Source organism: Argopecten irradians, chromosome 15, assembly GCF_041381155.1.
Source record: "Argopecten irradians isolate NY chromosome 15, Ai_NY, whole genome shotgun sequence".
NCBI classification, from domain to species: domain Eukaryota; kingdom Metazoa; phylum Mollusca; class Bivalvia; order Pectinida; family Pectinidae; genus Argopecten; species Argopecten irradians.
In genome coordinates this window covers 31,145,858-31,169,714 of record NC_091148.1, presented here as the reverse complement: position 1 = coordinate 31,169,714, position 23,857 = coordinate 31,145,858, and the positions used below count along the sequence as shown (strand labels likewise).

The window sequence follows — 23,857 nt, the reverse complement described above, 5'->3', positions numbered from 1 at the left end:
AAACGCCAAGAAGGCGCATGACCTTAACATAAATTGTCGCTAGACCTCTTATAGCCTATCCCATATTGGTCTGAATACCATCTAAAGGGGATGATAACACATTCACCCCTGAAAATATATAATAGATTTGTCCAGTATTTAAAATGGAAGAGTTCAAATAGGTGTTTAGGGTTTATGAGTTGAGTGAATGGTATGAGATCCTGCAGATATAAATGTGAAGTGTGTCTTCATAGAAATGTGTGAAATAATGTGTCATCAGCTGCATTTCACTATACGTAGAAAAAAAAATCCTGCCGTGTATATCACGACATTGTTGTTGGGCAATGAGCCACCTGACAAAACAACATCCTGATCGTGTCAATCTTAGAATATCGTATCCAACTCAATAAGCGTTCTCATGTCTATAAGCACCCTTCCTTTTATTTGTTATTTTAAAGCTTCAATTTCTCTTACCTCGATTTAAACGGAGACCGGAAATATGAAACCAAAACAGGATTCTTATTTTGATTTCGTTTACAAATTGATTTATGGCTTATTTTGTGCACTAGTTATGTAAAAGGGTAGTGCAGACTTAGTTCTATAAAGCGATTCTCTTTGTTTTCAGTTATTTAAGTGACATTGACGCCTATTGGATCGGATACGATGACACTCGAATTAAGGAGCCAAGCAAATGATGATGACTTCATAGAACGAATGCAGTGTTCTGGTGTCAAACATGTTCTTCATACTTTATAGACGTCACAGAAGTGAAGTCCTATTTGCAGGACTGTCTTCTATTGAAAAGTCGACAAAGTCAAGTCTGCGACGGAATCAGAATTCTTAATAACGACATTGTTCATCTCATAGAAACATATATAATCCCTCAAGGCTTGTATCAAATAAATCATTTTTATGACAAATATTTTAAACATGAAGGATACATCGACAACATTGTAAACAACAAGCAATGGAGACTGATATACGAACAAGAATCAAACTATTCTACTTGATGTTCACTGCCTCAATGTGGAATGTTTTCTTATTTAAGAATTGAACGTATTCGAGTTGGCATTCATAGCCAAAATGAAGGCTAATTAAACAAAAATAAGTTCCATGAAGCCCGCCAGCGCTTCACGTTGGATTTGCCTCTGTCCAATTGGCATTCATATTGGCTATGAATGCCAACTGAAAGACGTACAATGCTTATATTTACATTTGGTTACAATTTTATGCTGACATACCAAGGGATTTTGCATCTATCATTAATTAATCATACGTTATCGTCAAGGATTTGAACATCTGTTTTCCCTGATCTCTGGCAAGAAAATTGTGACGTCACAATGATAATGACGTCATAATAAGCGATTGAAGTTCATAGCCTATATGATTGCCAACTGCTCTTGGTAATGTTATATCGTGGGACTGCAGTGTTAATGTAAATATATACAAATGACGTACATATGTAGGATAGGACTATTAAACTCTATCAAAACGGTCTCTTTGCTTCAAGAGAAATGTTGTTTAATCTGTATTTTATATTTCAAATACATCGCACCTTTCCTTATTTCCATACTGTAAATGTTATCATTTAGAAAACTTTTGGAGGGATGTGATGAATATGTTACTTCACACATTATCATGTAGACTTTTAGTTGTGTTGTAAGGGAGATAGCTCGTGTAACTAGTTCATTAAAGATGCTACGTCGCCGACGAATGGTATTTTTTACTATAATAAAAATAGACAAATCAGCATTTTCTTCAGTTACAAAAGTTACTTATTTTACACCATTATCACCATTGAAAAGTTTGAGCTTCTTATTTTACTGCAAGATAAAAATATTGAAAAAAGGATTTATTTCGTCCCGAAAAAATCCATGGAACTATGTCCTATATGGAATGAAGTACTGATGCGCATGCACCAAGAGTAAAATATATTATTTTATATTTACTTTGTTTATTTTAATAAGACATACTAATACACAAGTAAACACCAGTAATATTTCAAATGATGAGTATTATTGATGCTATGTCTGCGATGAAAATCTTTACGAATAGGGGAAATAATTCGGATACGATTTTGTCGACTTTGAGTAGAGCTACCATATTATATATGTAATGTTTTTCAAACCCAGCTATTAAAGTGTTCTTTGGTGTATATGGCCATTATATCAAATAATGGACACATAGGAGTCCATTATGTAACTCGCTGTCCATTATTATGGAACCACTGTCCATTATTCACCAAAATAATGGACAGCCGGGGGAGGGGAGATATATCACATGAATCTCAATATTGGTAGTCCATTATTTGTCACAGGTAAGTAAACACCTCTAGAATACCTAAAGTGGGATGTTCGATTTCTCAAACAGGGTACGCAAGTGGGTAGTTGTATGCTGAATTTAAGCAAGATAAATTCCTCAACCTGTCAATTATTAGAGAGAATGGATGGTACCTGCCCTGCGGGCTCGGTACTACCCATTCTCTCTAATAATGGACAGTTGAGGAAATTATCCATTACTGAAATCATATCTATTGATTGTATACATGTATATGTATTGGATGAAAAGTGGCGTGAGTTTTAAGTCTGTTCATTATGTATTTTGTTGAATAAAAAACTAATGCTTGACGGTTGAAAAGCATAAAAGCGAAAACATGCAAAGTGAAAAAGCGATGGAGTGGATTTTCACTTTTCGTGTTTTTTTGTTGTTGTTTTTTTTTTGGCATTTTGGCATTTGGGCTTTACATTTTCTCGCTTTATCGCTGTGAAAAAAGTGCGAAAAAGCGAAAAAGTAAAGTTTGAATTTTTGAAAATGTTACGAATCAGCCACCATAGATAAAGAAAAGTGGTTTTCTGTTTAAGACAATCATATGATAGCCAAAATGTTTCTTGCTTCATTAGCTCTTAAGAGTGTGGACCATGCTGATTACAGTTTTTTAGTGTAAATTAGAAATACGATTTAAGTTTAGCGAATTAATGTCCGAGCATTTACACAGAAAGAAATTGCTTCCATACTTGCGGTCTAATGATTGCAGCCAGTACTATCCAATAGCATTCTATGAAGTATTTTGAGTTTTTCCTGATTTTAGATAACAAATTTGTTTGTTTACACTACGTAAAAAATAACATTTATACCTCCAATACATTTTGGATAACACATCACCTTTCTAGGAACCAAATATACCTTCCCGTTCCACAAAAATTCCAAATGATTGTGTTTAATTCCTTCAAATATTTATCAGATATTCCACTAGCGTCTAATTCGTGGTCAATCTTAGATATAATAAGTGAATTAATAATAACATTTTTACCTAAGATAGACAGGTTTCTCGCTTTCAAAACGTGCATACAACTATTAATCTTATTTATTTTGTCTCTCCATATTGCGTCGTAATCTATTTCGTGCCCATGGCAAATACCAATTTTTATGCTAAATCCTGTCCAATTAATTGCTGTGAATATAGGTAGATTATTTTTCCATATTCCAAGATATATTCCTGTAGATTTTGTAGATAAACTTTTGATCCTGATGCCTTTTCATATTGTCATAAAATTTTAAACGATTCCTTAATTGACTTTTCATCTATAAAAAAACAATTGCGTATCATCAGCAAACATGTTATTTTTTTGTTTCAATTTGACACGGAAGTTTTAAGCCTTTTATACTATTGATTTTGCAAATTGATTATGCCAAATATTCTGCTTTAACAATATACAAAAGTGGTGCGACTGGTCAGCCTTGCCTTGCAGATCCTGAAATGCCAAAGTGTTCCGAGATAAAACCATTTGTCTTAATACATATCTTCGCATCAACTAACAACATTTGTACCCAACCCCGTAGATATTCCTTAATTAAATCGTATACATTCCCACTCAACCCTCTCGAAAGTTTTTGTTGATCTAGAAAGACAACAACCTCTCCTCATCCTCTTACTCAGTATATTCCAATACATTATGTATCAATATATTCGCATCAGCTATGTTTCTTCCAGGAACAAAACCTTTTTGATTCGGTTGTGTGGTATCTGGATGAACTTTCCTTATTCTGTTGGCCAATGTTTTTGCAATTATCAAATACTGTACGTTTAACATTGTTAGTGGTCGCCAATTTTTTATAATATCTTCACGCTCCCGTCGTTAAGACGTATTATTTATTTTGGGAAAATGAGAAAATGAGAAAAATACTACTTTTTATTTTTCATAGTAACACTAAAAGGCTTTCGTATAAAAGTGTTGATGATCAAAATGAATATTGCTTTTCCTAATTCCTAAAATTTTCATAGGCTGTACAGGATTCCATGTCAATCTGCGCAAAAAAAAAAAAAAAAAAAAAAAAAAAAAAAAAAAAAAAAAATTCTAGATCTTTCCAGAATTAGATTGGACATTTTCAAACGTCTCCTTACCCACGATTTTGTTTACTTTGTTTCGTTTAGTTTCTCAATCGGAAAGTTTATAAATAAATTTTCAATCGAAAAAAGTACTGTAAACAAACATACATACATCGTTCCAGAAATGGTGCGCTGAAATATCATGGTTGCGCTAACTGTTTTTCTGTATACACTTTATTCTGTATTTGCATATTACAAAGTTGTCTGCCCTTGCGGGTAGGTATTGATTGTCATGTAACATCATAACTTTCGGAGAAAATGACGTGAATTGCGCTCACAAAATAATGACGTAACAATTTAAATGACGTAACAATTTATAATTGCATATTCACTTTTACGCTAAACTTTGATTGCGCTAATGTAGGCACGTTTACAGCCATTATACAACAAATAAAGTATCCAGCCGGAGAAATAAAATATTTATACTGTAAAAAATAAATAAAAATGGAGAATGTTGTATTCATATACTTTATTTAGAAACTAACATGACAACACACATATGTACCCCTCTACAGTTTGTATCTCTGACCGGCTAGGCGACGCCACAGGTAAAACGAAGAAACGTTAGAACACCCTCTACAGAAATCTGATAATGAATTACAAATAGATATAAAGAATAGTTTACAAAAATGTCAATAAATTGAATATTTCAATTCAAATTCAATGAGGTGAATATGAATGACTTATGTTGAACCACTCCATCACAATGAAGCGCACTATGAGATAAAAAGTTCTCCGAGAAAATTAATAAAGTCCGATTTATACGAGGCACTTTCCTTTCAGGATGTACACATCATCTAAAGCGATATCTCCTAGGTCACTTCCGCCGGTCATAGCCTCGAGAACAAACTGAAATAGAAAAAAATATAACGAATTAAAAAGGTATCTTTTGATATAATCAGTGTAGCCCAACTAAGGTGGTTCTAACTGAAGAGCTGCAAACATTCTTCAAGTACAATCTTCTTATAGAAATTAACTTAGATTATTTGAAATGGCTAAGGAAGTGTTTCTACACCGATTATTGAAATACGGAATTATTGACTTATTTGAGACCCAACAGAGATCAAGACATTTTATTGCTTAGCAAATCCTTCAATATTTAATCAAGAAAATGATTTTTTTCTTTTAAAACGATGATTTTTCTATGCTCAAAATTTCCTTCACAAGATTCATCTTTGCATTAGGTAGTCGATTTCAGAATTTTATATTTCATGGATTGTATCATATTCTATATTTTTATTCTTACATCACAGCTGTCAAATATTGATAGCCTTAAGCTAGAGACATACTTAATACTTACGAAAAACAAACAGTGAATATTTAAATCGTCATTAAAATGGATCATTAGATATGTATCGAGATATTGACAAAATTATAACATTAGGCTTACCCTAAATTTATCTGGACTAGATATGCTTTCACTGTATCTGTGCCACAGGTTGCCTTGGTTTCCTTCAATTTCAGCCAAGACCTCGTCATTTCCGCCCATTCTGCGGACCAGTCTTGCCTTCCTTGCGTCAGTTCCGTACATGTAGTAATGGAATCGCATGCAATAATCTCCAGCCGGAAGTTCAGGGCTGATCACTCTGGCGGCAGAGTTGTGGTGACGGCTGGCACTGGCCAAAGCATAGTAACCTGGCAGAGAAAAACAAACATTCCAGATAAACAAACATTATTTTACTTAGCTCTTGCAAACACCCTAGCAGTTTGGGAAGAGAAACGATGTTGATGCAAGGAATTGGATTTAATAAAATGCACTTCAATAGAAGAGCTAGGATGTTTTGTCGTTTATAACATTAATTCCTGCTGTAGGATATACGTAAAGGCAATAATCAAGTATAAATAACACGCTGAGATTGTTTTGCATGTATTCTATTTTCCGTACACAGAATAAATCTTTAAATCTTAAGAATTGTGAAGTGATTATTGGATTTATAGAAGTTTGAAAATATTTGCTTAAAGCATGAATGTAAACCGGAAAAAACCCAAAAGAGTTTAGTAAAAAATATATGCATGTATTGAAACATTACTTATTTTGTGTCACTAGAATTACACCACGAATTAAACTACTAATTTTCCTTACCGATTCCGCTGCTGAAGTCGGCTTGGGGTCCAGTCTCCTGGGCAGATGATGGGCCCATGCGTCTCTCAAGATCAAAGTCATCGGTGGTATCTTGTTCCCAGTCACAGAAGTTGAATTCGAAAGTACATTTGGAGATCATACCTGAAATGATTATATGTTTCTGTTATATTTCAGTTGCTACAGCGACTATCAAAAATATTTAATATTAATTTATTGGGTGAGGAGGGTGGAATATGGTCATGATTTTGAATCATTATATGCATCGGGACATGTTAAGTGTATTTTTTTCCTCATGTGATATTCTGTATTTGAATAGTAAATAATTCCTGTTGTATTTTGTCAATGTACATGTACAATCCCTCGATATCCCACATTGTAAGAAATTCGTATTTGTTGTATGAAATCAAACTGACCTGAGAGAAGATCGAGTCTGTTGCTGGTATCTGAAAGAGAGAAAGGTTATGAGCATGAGTTACATAGATTAATGCGTATTCATGAGCTCCATTAACTTTGTTTCCTAACTGAAGTCTCTATACCCAAGCTATATTTATAACACTGTTGCAATAAGTGCATGCATATGTCTTTTAGCATAACGCATGGTGACAGGAACAGATATTCTGCGTTTGCATATTACAGAGTTATCTGCCCTAGCGGGTAGGTATTGATTATCACGTCACGTGTTTGCGAGCGTAACGTCATACTTTTCGGAGTAAACGACGTGAATTTCGCTCACAAAACAATGACGTAACAATGGATTCCTACCCACAAAGGTGGTAATTCTGTAATAGGCAAAGACGGAATACATGTATTAACAGCGGTTTTAGATGCGAGCAGAGATTTTCTATCCATCATAATCCTTTTTCAAGGACATTCATCAATAACTGCATTATAATGACATGTGTTTGTGATTTAAATTACCCTGTGGTATCATAAAAATATCAGAAGAGACGAAATGCCATGCCATAACATTATTTTCAGTTCCATTTCATATTCATACACCAAAAATGATAACTAGGATTACAATACAGCATTTTATCGCAATTGTTGTTATTCTCATCCCGCAAATAAGTCCTCACTTGCCAAGAGGATGACTACATCCTCTAATGAGTAAGGTATAAACAAGAAAGTAACTTGCTGCTCTGAAATGCTGGAAATGATATCTTATCCCGCAAATAAGACCCCCCCTCTTCTTCTATTGACTTTTTCCTCTGAAATGCTGGAAACGATATCTTATCCCGCAATTAAGACCCCCCTCCCCTCTACTTCTACTGACTATTTCCTTAAATATGCAAGATATAGATGGTGTATAGATGGTGAACTATCTTACCAGTTCCACACTCGTAGATCCTCTGGAGATTGCTGACGTCGAAGCTGCTGAGACTGACCTTCCATGGGAACACTTGGCTCTCGTACCTGGCCTGGATGGTAGGCTTGGAAGGGTCCTTGGCGTAGGCGTAGGGGTAGAAGAAGGTGATGGACTCGAAGTCGAATGGGTAGTTGAAAAATGTGGTAGCGTTTCCAACGGTGAAGTATTTTTGATCTTCTACAATGGGAGAGAAAAAGAATGTGTAGTTTCATTTGAAAAGTATATTTCTTTGAAATCACATATGATCTCCTCGTGAGTACATTTGATAATAACTTTTTGTGGCGTCGATATGAATTTAAGTTTATTGACAAACTGAGGATATTAACAAATTTGGGAAAGGCTCTTTACATACATTTTCCCTAAAGTGTTAGATATATATAAAGTGATTCAAAGAGACCATTAATTGTTTATCAAATGTTTTGTTCTTGAGGAAGATGTCTATTCATAATTGCTTTTTATTGTGGCGCATGGAATGTATATTAGTATCATAATACTTGTCAAGAAACCATACTGCCTTGAAAATCGTAGAATATCTAAAATAATGATATAACAGATTCATGTTTCTCTAACAACATGACCAGCACTAACGTCGATAGAACATGACAACAAAGAAGTCTGGCTTAAAGCATGAACTTACTCTCGTCGATGTTGTCCATGTTGACAGTGACGTAGTTGTCACGGTCGGGGCGGCGGAATTCGTTGTAGAAGCCGAGAGTATAGACAAGGACCTGCATGATGTCGGCCTTGGCCATGTTGGGGTACAGATGAATGGTCTGGGCACCGCCGGACATTCCTGGCTCTCCGTCACCATACACACTGTAGTAAAGAATCCATACTTGTTACGAATCATCATAGTGTAAAAATTATCAAGGCATATGCAATCAGTTTATAAATGCCACGTTTGCCTAAAGAGAGAAACTAAACCGAAAATGAGAACAAAAATCTGAACGCATTAGTGATGATACTTAATTGCCAACTTTAAAAGTACATGAAAATAAATAAAAATAAAGAACAACTTTGTAGTGCAAACTTTGAAGTGTAAACTTCGACAAAGTGTAAAACGTTGTAGTGTAAACGTCCCTATTTCAGCACACTCAAATTTTAGCTCAAAAGCGAAAATCATGTAAATTATTGGTGTGGATTTAAATGTTCGTCATTCGATAGTTCTACACCTGAAATGCATTTTTACTATTTAGCTCTGAACATGAATAAGTGGATCAAAGAAAATCGCTAAAATAAAGAAATACATTTAACTGTAGGAGGTGGAAGGTAAAAAATGCTCGTTACATTGCGATATCATTTATGTAATTTATATTACCCAGGGATAACGGTGAATAGGGCGTAGTTCTTCTGGTCTGTCCTTGGCACGAAAGCCAAGCATGCCCTAGATCCACTGAAGGTGCTCATCTGAATCTCCTGCATGGAGGCCAGGATCTTCTCCAATGTAAAGCCATCTGTAATAGGAAAAAATGATTCTTATTCAATACTGTATCTTTTATTTCGTATTATAAACTGGTGTTTAGCATATGTACTCCGATTTTGTCCACAAAAGTAAATGTATAAATAATTTTTATAAGTAGAGCAATGGATTTATTAGAGATATGATCATTCGTGAAAACCGCACACAAAGTCCAATAAAATAATTAGCGGTATTTCGGCACCCCGATATGCGACAAATAGAGAAAGTTAGTATTTCATGAGTAGAATTACAAAACATGAAGGCGTTATGCCTATGGTATGGTGATGTTTAATGTGGAATTTAATTAATGATATCACAAAGAATTATACACGGATTTTTTTCCGATGGTAGAGCGGATACATTTTACACTTAGAAGAAGTACTAATCAAGATACATCAACAATAAATAATTAATGATAAAGAAGACGAGTCCTCATTCAAGAGAAAAGGTTTCATAACTCTTAGTTTTGTTTGTAATATTTTTCCCATTTCATTATATTAACACTTACCAATACTTTTATCGAACTCTACTGGAACAACACCGAATGGCCATAATCTGTTCTTATCTGTGAGAATGTTACGTTTCTGTAAGAAAAAGAAACCATATTTTAAATAAAAAAAATTCAAAGAAGACTAAAACAAGAACTATGTTAAAGTAGCAAAAAACACATGAACAAGAAATAGTGGACATGACAGACAAGAAATGGAGAAAAAGAATATTAAATATACAGTGTTTAATCTTCTTTTGTTTCCTTTTCTGCATGCCCAATTTTCTGTCGCGTGCAATTTTCTTTAGCGAAAGTTTGTCTCAACAAAATTATCATTCAATCTTTATATTCCACGAAAATTACTTTCCGCTTACTTGTTTTGAAATGGAAATCGCGAAATTTAGTCGCTGCAGAAAAAAAAGTTAAATTTACAGTATTAAACATTGAATCGGTGATGCTGCATTTAAGAAAAAGCACTTTCGACGGTGATTCACACACTTTAGAACATCAGAAATGAGGCATAAGACCTCAGAGAAATGACATTATTTATTTATTCAATCATTTAATTGAAAGGATGCACAAGACACGTCCCGATGCGACAAACATAAGGATTAGTCATCTAGACATCGTAACCTTACCGAACTGACCTAAATCTGCTCTCTAAGTAGACCTTGCAGAAGTATGGCAAACGATGCGTGTCCTCAGTACGCCCAACTAACGATAAAGCATAAACTGATAATCAAAAAGGATTCCCCCTTCATCTTTTTAGAGGACAGGTTACATGATAAACCGTTCTTGTCAATTTTCAAATTTCATAAAACAACTATTGTAGATTTAAAAAGTCACAAGTTGCATTAGCAGTTATATATAACGACTGTAACTAAATTATTGTAAGATGGCAATGTCCCGTTCTGAAATCGTTTTGATGTCAGGGAAGGTCAAGATTACCGGGACACCAATCTTATCGGTTACTTTGTCCGCGGTCTTAAGTGGATAGCTTTGCAAACATTCTATCAATGTACCCGATATAAGATAAGTGGTGGAGATATACAAATACACAAGCCAATAGTGAAGATAGGCGACCCAATAATACATCACTGAATACACGACAACCGTTACCTGTGATAGAATTACATTGTAGTTCTATATACTTCTTGATACTGAAAACTAATTTATAATCAAATTTCACGTATTTTGGGGGCAGTATTAAGTCGTGAAAACACATTACTGTGAAAATATCTAAATATAGAGTTTAAAATGTGCGGATTAGTAAATCCCGAATTCTACTCTTCAATCCTTTTCTTGATCAATAAAATATTTTGAATTGAATTGAATTCTACTCTACTTTACTTTTTAAAAAAAGCATGACGTCAATTATTCTCTGATTCAAAATCAAAATGGACAGAATTTGTTGATGTTTCCAATAAAAAAATAACTAGTTAATTATTCAATGATAAAATTAAACCCATTGTACGATTCCTGAGTTTACTAATCCAGTTTGTGATTGAATATATCAAGAGTACAAAAAGTGGAATTTAAAACGTTAAAGGGAGATAACATATATATAAGTGTGTAAATACATAAATGAAATAGGATTCATTGCAGCATCACACGTACACAAAACGCAAACGAGCGTCAATGAATGACCTTGACCGGAGCGTCTGAGTACATTCATTGACGACCTGACATGGGAGTAGCCGGGTGACAGAGGCTTGTGACACGGTTAGCGCTGTGACCTACTGTCATCAAGATACCGGTGTATCCCCACAACTAAGGAAGGTCCACACTGTTCGTGATCATACGAGTTCAATCCATGTCAGACTTCAGATGCTTCCAAAGATTTCATATACTAGTACTTCTATAGTATTTTTATTGATATGTTGTCATATATAAATATGTATATTGACTTTTTAGAACATAGTAAGCAATGACTTTTTTTCGAATGAAAAAAGCTCAAAAACAATTTTACCACAAAATTAAATCTTGACTGAAAATATGCATTGTTCTTGACCCGGTGTTTCGTTTATGTTTTGACCTTTGGGTATAACAAATTTTGTGATAATCTTCATTGTCTATGACTATTGTCATGTTTCGCTTTCTAAGGGAAAAATTTGTTTCGTTGAAAGCAATTACTAATTATAACACATTACCACTACTTACAAGTTGATAGAGATAAACCCCTTCAGAGCCCGTTATCAGAACTTAACATTACGTGATCGACCGAATTTGCAAAGTCAGCCATATCGTGGATGATACATTTTTGAGATAACAAAAGATTTTTTTGTTTAAGTGAGGAAAAGTGTGTCGTCCTTGAAAGGACAGAGATAAGATGGCGCCATGGGAGCCACGTTCTAGGGCAAGTGGTAAGTCATACAGTGCTTAGTCTGGGACACGCATACCAAGGGTGGGTAACCAGCACGGATATCAGGACTGGGTAATACAAGAATACCAGGACTGGGTAATGCACCAATACCAGTACTGGGTAATAAACCAATACCAGTAGTGGGTAATACACCAATACCAGTAGGGGAAAGTAGTCAAATTTCGGACAGATTCAAATTTCGGACAGTAATTAAAAAATACTTAAAAACTCATAAAATAGTCGAGATATTTAATAAAAAGTCATTGTAACTGACCTATGCTTTACTTTCAAATTGGAAATTAACAAGATTGAAGAACAGATATGTGAGCATTATATTTTGTATGGTAAGTTTGAATGTGAATATGTGACTGCGACCTTTTCTGCGATTTAATATACAAAAATGAACTTGTCAAATGACACAATATTGAACTCCATGTCAAACATGTCTTATTCAGTGTGTTCATTAAACTTTTAATTTTTGTTTGTTTAACACATCCTTTTATTGTATTTTGAGTAAAAAATAAATAATACAGTGGGAATTAACCATCACTATACCTATATAAAGTTTGGTGTCTGAAATTTGAACACCCATTACTAATATGAAAATTTCCTTATTTGGAACAGTCCAAATAATCAATAAATACTTAAATATTGTTCGATTTTCATAACATTTGTAAAGTTCTGAATGGATTTTAGTAATTCAGAGCTTTCCTTAGTTATAAAATCAATAAAAATGTAAAAGTAGTAACTAGGGTAACCAGTTATATCCTAGAGATAAAAGTGCAAGTAGACAAGGGAACATGTTTATCAGCTAAAGCCTTTAAGGGTCTTACACACTGAGCCCAAAATCTGGGTATATATGATGAAAGTTACAAAAGATATATATTATATTAACTAAACAAACTCAACAAACTTTTTATTTCAATGCATATACATTTGCTCACATGAAATTCATGATTATGTAACAATATACATGTTTTTATATGAAAATCATACTTATTTTAAATGGTTTTTAATTGCTGTCCGAAATTTGAACACCCTATGTCCGAATTATGAACACCCCTGTCTGAAATTCGAACAGTTATACATTGCTGATTACTTTGGCCTGGTATAACACAAATTTAGTATCTGTGTCGAGTTTCAAGTGATAAATGCAAGAAAAGAAAATTCTCTTTCTGCTCATACCTCAGTTATGGGGGTATGTGGATAGGTTTCAAGCATACAAAGGTTTTACAATTAAGGTGTCCGAAATTTGACTACTTTCCCCTACCAGTACTAGGTAATAAACCAATACCAGGACTGGGTAATACACCAATACCAGTACTGGGTAACACACCAATACCAGGACTGGGTAATACATCAATACCAGTACTGGGTAATACATCAATACCAGTAACGGGTAATACACCAATACCAGTACCGGGTAATGCACCAATACCAGTACTGGGTAATACACCAATACCAGGACTGGGTAATACACCAATACCAGTAATGGGTAATACATCAATACCAGTAACGGGTAATACACCAATAACAGTACTGGGTAAACCCCCAATACCAGGACTGGGTAATACATCAATACCAGTACTGAGTAATACACCAATACCAGGACTGGGTAACACACCAATACCAGGACTGGGTAATACATCAATACCAGTACTGGGTAACACATCAATACCAGTACCGGGTAATACACCAATACCAGGACTGGGTAATACATCAATACCAGTACCGGGTAATACACCAATACCAGGACTGGGTAATACATCAATACCAGTAGTGGGTAATACATCAATACCAATAACGGGTAATACACCAATACCAGTACTGGGTAACACACCAATACCAGGACTGGGTAATACATCAATACCAGTACTGGGTAATACATCAATACCAGTACTGGGTAATACACCAATACCAGTACTAGGTAACACACCAATACCAGTACCTAATAATACACCAATACCAGGACTGGGTAATACAACAATACCAGTACTTAATAATACACCAATACCAGTACTGGGTAATACACCAATACCAGTACTGGGTAATACACCAATACCAGTAATGGGTAATACACCAATACCAGAACTTAATAATACACCAATATCAGGACTGGGTAATACATCAATACCAGGACTGGGTAATACACCAATACCAGTACTGGGTAATACATCAATACCAGTACTGGTAATACACCAATACAAGGACTGGGTAATACAACAATACCAGGACTGGGTAATACATGAATACCAGGAATGGGTAATACACCAATACCAGGACTGGGTAATACATCAATACCAGTACTGGGTAACACACCAATACCAGGACTGGGTAACAACACCAATACCAGGACTGGGTAATACACCAATACCAGTACTGGGTAACACGAATTCCAGGACTGGGTAATAAACCAATACTAGTGGTGGATAACGCATAAATACCAGTACTGGGTAATACACCAATACCAGTACTGGGTAATACATGTATACCAGTAGTGGATAATACATGAATACCAGTAGTGGGTAATACACCAATACCAGGACTGGGTAATACACCAACACCAGTTCTGGGTAATAAACTAATACTAGTGGTGGATAACGCATGAATACCAGGAATGAGCAATACACCAATGCCAGTACTAGGTAACACACCAATATCAGGACTAGATAATACACCAATACTTGTGGTGGATAACGCAAAATACCAGGAATTGGTAATACACCAATACTAGTGGTGGATAACGCATGAATACCAGGACTGGGTAATGCACCAATACCAGTACTGGGTAATAAACCAATACCAGTAGTGGGTAATACACCAATACCAGTACTAGGTAATAAACCAATACCAGGACTGGGTAATACACCAATACCAGTACTGGGTAACACACCAATACCAGGACTGGGTAATACATCAATACCAGTACTGGGTAATACATCAATACCAGTAACGGGTAATACACCAATACCAGTACCGGGTAATGCACCAATACCAGTACTGGGTAATACACCAATACCAGGACTGGGTAATACACCAATACCAGTAATGGATAATACATCAATACCAGTAACGGGTAATACACCAATAACAGTACTGGGTAAACCACCAATACCAGGACTGGGTAATACATCAATACCAGTACTGAGTAATACACCAATACCAGGACTGGGTAACACACCAATACCAGGACTGGGTAATACATCAATACCAGTACTGGGTAACACATCAATACCAGTACCGGGTAATACACCAATACCAGGACTGGGTAATACATCAATACCAGTACCGGGTAATACACCAATACCAGGACTGGGTAATACATCAATACCAGTAGTGGGTAATACATCAATACCAGTAACGGGTAATACACCAATACCAGTACTGGGTAACACACCAATACCAGGACTGGGTAATACATCAATACCAGTACTGGGTAATACATCAATACTAGTACTGGGTAATACACCAATACCAGTACTAGGTAACACACCAATACCAGTACCTAATAATACACCAATACCAGGACTGGGTAATACAACAATACCAGTACATAATAATACACCAATACCAGTACTGGGTAATACACCAATACCAATACTGGGTAATACACCAATACCAGTAATGGGTAATACACCAATACCAGAACTTAATAATACACCAATATCAGGACTGGGTAATACATCAATACCAGGACTGGGTAATACACCAATACCAGTACTGGGTAATACATCAATACCAGTACTGTTAATACACCAATACAAGGACTGGGTAATACAACAATACCAGGACTGGGTAATACATGAATACCAGGAATGGGTAATACACCAATACCAGTACTGGGTAATACATCAATACCAGTACTGGGTAACACACCAATACCAGGACTGGGTAACAACACCAATACCAGGACTGGGTAATACACCAATACCAGTACTGGGTAACACGAATTCCAGGACTGGGTAATAAACCAATACTAGTGGTGGATAACGCATAAATACCAGTACTGGGTAATACACCAATACCAGTACTGGGTAATACATGTATACCAGTAGTGGATAATACATGAATACCAGTAGTGGGTAATACACCAATACCAGGACTGGGTAATACACCAACACCAGTTCTGGGTAATAAACTAATACTAGTGGTGGATAACGCATGAATACCAGGAATGGGCAATACACCAATGCCAGTACTAGGTAACACACCAATATCAGGACTAGATAATTCACCAATACTTATGGTGGATAACGCAAAATACCAGGAATTGGTAATACACCAATACTAGTGGTGGATAACGCATGAATACCAGGAATTGGTAATACACCAATACTAGTGGTGGATAACGCATGAATACCAGGAATTGGTAATACACGAATACCAAGACTGGGTAATACACCAATACCAGGAATTGGTAATACACGAATACCAAGACTGGGTAACTCTATAACTGGGTTATACCAATAACAACAACGGCAGTACCCAGGAACTTTCAAACGTTCATCGTAACATATCACTGTTTCTAGGGATACACAATGATGCTGAGTTCAAAGACTTAAACTTAAAATGGATCAAACACTATGCGAATTGTATATGGTCTGGAGGGACAAATATCTCGTATTTCATTATCATTGTTTCTATAGATTATGAAAAGTAGGCAAGTAATTTTATATGAAATGGGTGAAACAGTGTACCCAAGGTATGAACTGGAAGAGACAAATGACCCATATTTCAGTAAGTAGAAGAGAATTTCATTGGTATTTACATTGAATAGACTCTCGAGCTAATGCTTGTTTTATGAACCATGACAATGTCATTATAATTATTATACATGATAAACAATAGAAAAGATTTAAAAAATAAAATAAAACACAATATACTTTTGCGGTTATCTAACACCCAGGAAAAATAAATATCCACAAAGTATCTGATACCCGTTTTTTCCGATGTGAGAAAGGAGTTATATTTGGTGTATAGAAGTTCATGGGGAAATAGGCGTATCCTAGCTTTTCAGTAGGTCAGATGGAAATACAGGTAAGGTATCCTAACTTTTCAGTAGGTCAGATGGAAATACAGGTAAGGTATCCTAGCTTTCAGTAGGTCAGATGGAAATACAGGTAAGGTATCCTAACTACAGCGGCGGTTATCGCGGTGACATAGGTCAAGTACTCAAGGGATCTCATGGCATCCAGGTAACAAAGATGGTATGCTATGGTCAACATTAGAGTAATGAGAACATGCTGAAAATGATTGAGAAAACAATGGCGATGAACGTTTATTGTCGCAGAAGGAAGGTGCAGATGACATTCTCTATCTCAAAGAAATATATTCAATATATTGGATAACACTGTACCTATTTTACATTGATGAAACACAAAGCATTATATAGCTGTATAGATTTCATATCAATGATGATACGAGTCAATAGGAACATGAGGGAGTTCCACACATTCAAATTCAGTTGAGAGGTTCTCTTGAACAACATGTCTATCAGAAGATGAATGCACCGTCTATCGTACGATGGAAAGTTCATTACCATGGAGACTTCAACCATTATTGGATACCTTTGGTACTACATGCATATTATTACCAATGAATAAGTAAAAACCAAGAAACTGGCCACAATGTGAACAAGACGATCAAAAGAAAAGACAAGAAATAAAATTTAACAATGTGTATATGATGGTGCAAACAAAACACAGATGCTGAATGAAGAGAACTTTTCCAGACACTGCTTGGCCACCAGAATATGTGTATAAGTTATTATCAACTAGGGTATAATTGTTCACTTCAGCAGAGGCATACGACAAATGAATAGTAATAAGAGTAGGAAGGGAACTTAAATAAGAGGTTCAAAATAGAAAGCAGATCGTCTACCAATATGTAAATACCAATTATATTAAAAATTGGTATGATGTGCATAGAATTTATGAAACAACTTGTCCACCAACAACGCTATATATACAAATATCAATTATATCGAGAAAAAAACCAAACAATATAAAGTGCACACAGTTTCAGGAAATAACCTGGTTGACAGTGAGTAAATATCATGCATATGGAAATGTCAATTATCAAATATCAATTAATTAGCGTTAATTAGAGTTAATTAGCGCACTGACCTGTCTGTTCGGTGTGGCTAGGCAGCAGGTGGTGAGGGCCAGGATAAGTATCAGACGAGCGTCCATGGTTGGTGTGTGGTGACTTCAGGAAAACTGGGCACCGACTCTTAGACACCGGCACTTTTAAAACTTGGGGCACGTGGTACAGCCCGCCCTTGCCCTATCAGAGGAAACTCGCGTTCTTCCATCAGTCCAATGGAAATTCAGGTTATCGTGTTAATTGAAACGCTTATCATCCGTCGCCATAACCTTTGACCCTTTGGTTTTCGCGCGTAAAATGTTCGGAGACACAACGTAGACGTCTGATAAATCATTTAAAGTGAAGAAGTTGGGAAATCTATCTTAGAAACAAAGCATTGACAGCTTGATATGTTTTGTAAATATCGATTCCTACTTGATTTAAAAATATGTGATTTTTTGCTGAATGGATATCTTGATGCTCATTACTCACTGTCAAAATGACACCGAAACGCTATTACTGAGCAATAAACAAATAAGGATTTCCAAAATTATAATGATATGAATTATTGATTCAAGCCAACAAATAAGTCAAACTGATAATAAGCGTGTTGGACGATTGTCGTCATTTGTCGTCATATGTGACACAATATTTTTTCTTTGTTTCTGGGTCAGTACTACAATATGGCATTAAGTACGATATATACTTACTGATACGCTACTATCTGGTGTTTGGCTGATCCCTGACGTTCTCAACCTACACTCACTACAACCCTAGAAAACTGTATAATGTGTTATTATTATTATTTATAAACATTGTTGGTAACCCAATTCAAGCTTTGTTTTATTGCTTCCACACTTCAAACCAAGGTCTCGCCAATCCAGGAACTTCGCTAGATTTTGGACAGAGAAAGTCGAGTGGTTATCGTTTTGCAGCGAATTAATTTTATCTTTAATGTTTGTTGGCAGAAAATATTCTGGATAGTGTCTTTTCTAACCTAACAGTATTTTCGTGTGTCAGTTGATTTGCTATAAAAGGATATATTCTTGTGATATAATCTTTTCGATAGTTAGTGACTTCTTATGCAGATTTGATTATAAAGGGAGGCGAGATTCATATTTCTAAAGAACTTATCTCCAATTAAGATTTTTCTATTCTTCTTAAATGACTTTCATGTTCCTATCGTCTCCCTTAACACTTCATCACTTTTGACCTTCAGTTGAGTGCTCGCCCCCTGAGGGAGGATCTGAGTTTTGTCTGCTGGTCGATACACACCAAAGTCTATAAAAGTTGTAGTTTCTGCTGCTGCTTAATGCTCAACATAAAAGGAGTTGGATGACTGGTTTGCTCGTTTTCAGTATAATGTGAGGTGCAGCTAGGGCGCTAGAAATATACCTACTTCCCCTATTGCATGATCGTAAAAGGCGAATAATCAAATTTTGTACGTTATATTTTCTCTTTTTTCGAAATTTCATCTTCCTATCTCTCCCTTGACACTACCCCATTTTTGGCCCTAAGCTGAGCTGTGAAGAAGACTCTGCATTGGTTCTGTTCTCTGGACGAGACGCACAATAGTCTATAAAAGGGGTAGTTTTTGCTCCTGCTTAGCGATCAGCATAAAGGTTTTGTTTCTTTGTTTGTTTGATTAATTAACGTAATATTAACAGCTATGGTCAGGTAAGGACGGCCTCCCATGTATGCGGTGTGTTGCGTGTATGTTGTGCGAGGTGCGTGTTTTGGGAGACTGTGGTATATTCATGTTGTGTCTTCTTGTATAGTTGAACTGTTGCCCCTTTTATAGCGCTATATCACTGATGCATGCCGCCGAAGACACTAAGCAACACACCCCACCCGGTCACATTATACTGACAACGGGCGAACCAGTCGTCCCACTCCCTGTAAGCATAAAAGTAGTTAGTCGACTGGTCTGTAATTATATAAGTTGTCAGTATAATGTGATAGGGTGGATGTGTTTGTTTGGTGTCTTCGGCAGCATATTTCAATGAGATAGCACTTTAAAAAGGGCAAGATTTCCATTATTACAAGGAAACAAGCACAATATACTGCAGGCACCCAGAGCATAATAGGCATTCACACATGGGAGACAGTCCTTGATACACCCTGGTTGTTTGTTATTAGGCCAATAATCTAACCAACCGTCCAGAAACCATTTGTTATTTTGACGTTGCCTTTATCAAGAATTCTACCAAACCGTAAAAATGCGGTAACATCAATTTAATGGTGTATATGTGCAAAATGATATGAAGAAATGCATCGTGTGTCGATAACAGCGTAATTATGCGCAGATGCTAGAAAATTGACATGGGTATAAACATTTGATTGGTCATGTGTGTATAGGAGTTTGAGATGGACCATTACCACCAAACGATTGTTTCTATCTTCAAAATGTCGGATAAGTACCTGCTATAAAATTAGGATCAGAACTCCTATCTAGCTGTGTATTGACCTATTTGAGACAATATTGACCGATTTGTGTACTTAGTGGAATCTATTGGCCGTGGTATCAGCCAGTCTGATCTAGTCATAACATTGGGTAGTGGGGTAGACCGCTTGGCTCTCCATGCCCTGTCATGTTATATAAGGACGCGGTGACTGAAGCAGATAAAGGTTGCCAAAATAACACAGGGCAAGATCGTCTCTCAGGTCAACTGAAGGTAAACACCGCGCAGGCGCAGTGTCTGCATCCGGAGTATCATCCGGAGTATCATCCGGAGTATTCAAGATGAAAATAACAATATTATAATTTATAAGATTTTTTATTAGACAAATGCATGCTATGTTTTAGCACGTATTAAGATGTTTACGGATAGGTTAGGGTCATTTTGTTGCGTTTAGGATGCGTCAATACATTTGACCCCCAATGATGTTCTTACATTTATTAAAGGGTACACCCCCTACGAAGCCAAGTGACCATGCAAAACAAACCAATGAGTCAGCCGAGAGTTGATAAGACGATACGGTGAAAATAAATGGTTAGGTACTACAATGGAAAGATAACACCTTTAATTGAAACACACAAATCCGTGTTAGTTAAACTGAAAATAAAACAAATTTGGTCCTATTAACCAGGATTACCGAACTGTTGTGATGGTATGACAAAAGCAACATGATAACGGTTAACACAACAAGAGAAAGTGAATGGGTGTATTGTTATATCCCCTTTCATGTTTCACGGTAGGGGGTAGAGTACCATTTCGTTACTGTTGAAATAATCTGAACAATGACGGATACTGCGAGGAGAGTTTGGATTGTGGAGAGTGTAACAGTGGAAGGGGGTTTAGTTTTATCGCCTAGCTCTATTGTAACTGTAATAATTAATGTCCATACCTCACTAGGAGGTCTCAATGTCACGTGTACTTTACAAAGACGGAGTGCACGTGAGCAAGGCATTTCTCTCCACTAAAATGACCTTCTGTAAAATATGAAATGAAAAATTGTTATTTTCAATAAAGTTTTAATAACTCAATAACATTTTTACAGTTAATTTGAAATATTTCGGCGTTATGTTCAGACAACGACGGCAGTTTTATATCTACGTTATGTATTTCTGGTTTAGTTAAACAATGCCTGTTAAACAATTACAGGTATGTATGAAGCGCTGTAACAATACCTTAGGACAAACCTTCACTTAAAATGAATTTTTTGAAAAACCTGTTTTAAAAGCCCACTAACTTGCCAACACGGCTTTTAATCTTTAAAAACGAAATGTAAAACGGGATTATTTTGTAGAGGTGAAAAAGTTAGCAACACTTACCTTTAATACGACATCGTCGCCATCTTCTGAACAATTTAATTGAAATAAATCACGCGGGTCGTCTTATGTTTCCCGCCGTCGTTCTAATCACCGCGCGTTAGTTGACTATCACTGCGCTAGACGGCAAAACAGCGAAATGAATCCTCAATGTTCACACTAATTACGCAATCAAAATACATTTTCTTCTGTTTTTGTTGTTTTTAAGAATCTTTGAATTTTTGTTTTGGAAATGTAGTGGGCCTTTAATGGAAATTTTAATAAAACTTGTAGACAATCTTTTTTCGTAAAGATGGGCCAGTTACACGCCATATCCTTTTATAGTGAATAGAATTTGACAGGTTGTTCTATAGAGCACAAGCAAAGGATGATGTTGTCTATAAGTCGTAAAAGGATGTTAAATATTAAAATCGAAATATTTCTTTATGATTTTTAAAATCAAATCTAAAAAATTGCTTTCCTTAACCTTTCCTAATAGAGCATCCTAAATGATAATTTATCAAAATGACGTCAATGAAATGAAGTTGTATTGGAGATGAGAGTCCACAGTGTGTTTTCCGCATGTTCAACCAACATGTTTCGACACCATATGCTTTGAATTGTTGATGTCAGCGTTTTGTCTGGTAAAAATCAATTTCAATGGTTGTAAATAATCACCAAAGGATAACCACCGCCACCACCTATTTACACAGGCGAAATACGTCAGGATCAGGGGATAGAGAATATCCACTGATACTAGGAAACGGACGTAGGTAAGAGTGAGACTCAATCTGACGTCCATTTATACCTAATACTGTACAAATAGCTGTATATCCATCGGGGTTTTTTTTCAATAGAGTAAACTTATGGATTGGAACCTCCTTATTAAAGTGTCCCCTTAAAGTGTGTAATGGAAAGTGCTAGTCTCATTTTTCATTCAGTGCAAATGAAACATGTATTAAGTGTTAGTTGTTTTAAAAGTTCTATATATATTATATATATGTGTCCCCCTTCTTATTCTATTTTAAGTTTGAATCGTGATATAGTATAATATTATTTACTCTTGAAAGTTGATTTATATACCTTAACCGTAAATACTAATATTCAATTTTAAAACGAAAATAAACTTGCAAAGTCAAAGTCGGAACAAAAAAATTATCAAGAATATTTCTATAGATCTTTTTCGATTTTGTTGGACTTTGTTTTTCTTTTGACAAGACGATTTCCGTATTCGTAACATGTTGAAAATATTGACATATAAAAGGTAAATAATACCTTCCCTTATGATAAAGTTGTACTTGTGGAACTCTGTCAGAGTGCGACCTGTACAGTCGATAACAATATCACGACAAATAGTATTATCGTCATTCACAAACCACATGAAAAACCGCAACTACGTTTTACTGAATTGTCCCGAATGCAAGTTAATCTGCACTCACTGGTCTTGTCAACAGAGATCAATGTCTTGGAGGAGGTTTTGTTTTTGTTTTTGTTTTGGTTTTTATTTCAAATTTGACCCCCATTTGAAATTTTATGATTGTTTTCTTGGAAATGATATTATGCAAATTTGTTATCAACCATATAAAGAAATAATATTTTTATTTAATTTCTAATTTTGTTATTAACAATTGTATCTCTCTTTTCTTTCAAAGCTTTTGACGATGTAATGACCTAGTATTCCTATGAAGAAATTAGATTATAAAATACATTAAGTTGGTTATAACTTTCCAAAATTTATATAAAATGGATAAAAGTAGACGAAAAAGATATTCTGTATTTGTATATTACAGAGTTATCTACCCTTGCCGGTAGGTATTGATTGTGACGTCATGTGTTTGTAAGCGTAGCGTCATACTTTTCGGCGAAAACGACGTGAATTGTACTCACAAAATAATGATG

At 35.6% G+C, this 23,857-nt stretch overlaps 1 protein-coding gene across 1 annotated transcript; it reads right to left on the bottom strand.

Moving 5' to 3' along the window:
* Window positions 1-4,818: 4,818 nt before the first annotated feature.
* Window positions 4,819-18,406, bottom strand: LOC138308949 (meprin A subunit alpha-like). The gene is made up of 9 exons (XM_069250005.1): window positions 18,249-18,406; window positions 9,783-9,858; window positions 9,134-9,269; window positions 8,453-8,631; window positions 7,777-7,992; window positions 6,863-6,892; window positions 6,450-6,590; window positions 5,757-6,001; window positions 4,819-5,215 (listed from the first exon to the last, which is right to left on the bottom strand). Exons 1-9 carry the CDS (start codon window positions 18,312-18,314, stop codon window positions 5,126-5,128), a joined length of 1,179 nt encoding a protein of 392 aa, XP_069106106.1. The 5' UTR covers window positions 18,315-18,406; the 3' UTR covers window positions 4,819-5,125.
* Window positions 18,407-23,857: the final 5,451 nt, after the last annotated feature.

Coding starts and splice junctions, on each gene's coding strand:
- LOC138308949 (XM_069250005.1), bottom strand. CDS start 18,314: ATGGACGCTCGTCTGATACTTATCCTGGCCCTCACCACCTGCTGCCTA. Junction 9,859..18,248: donor TAGCCACACCGAACAGACAG/GTCAGTGCGCTA, acceptor TTTTTCTTACAG/AAACGTAACATTCTCACAGA. Junction 8,632..9,133: donor CTATTCACCGTTATCCCTGG/GTAATATAAATT, acceptor TCTTTACTACAG/TGTGTATGGTGACGGAGAGC.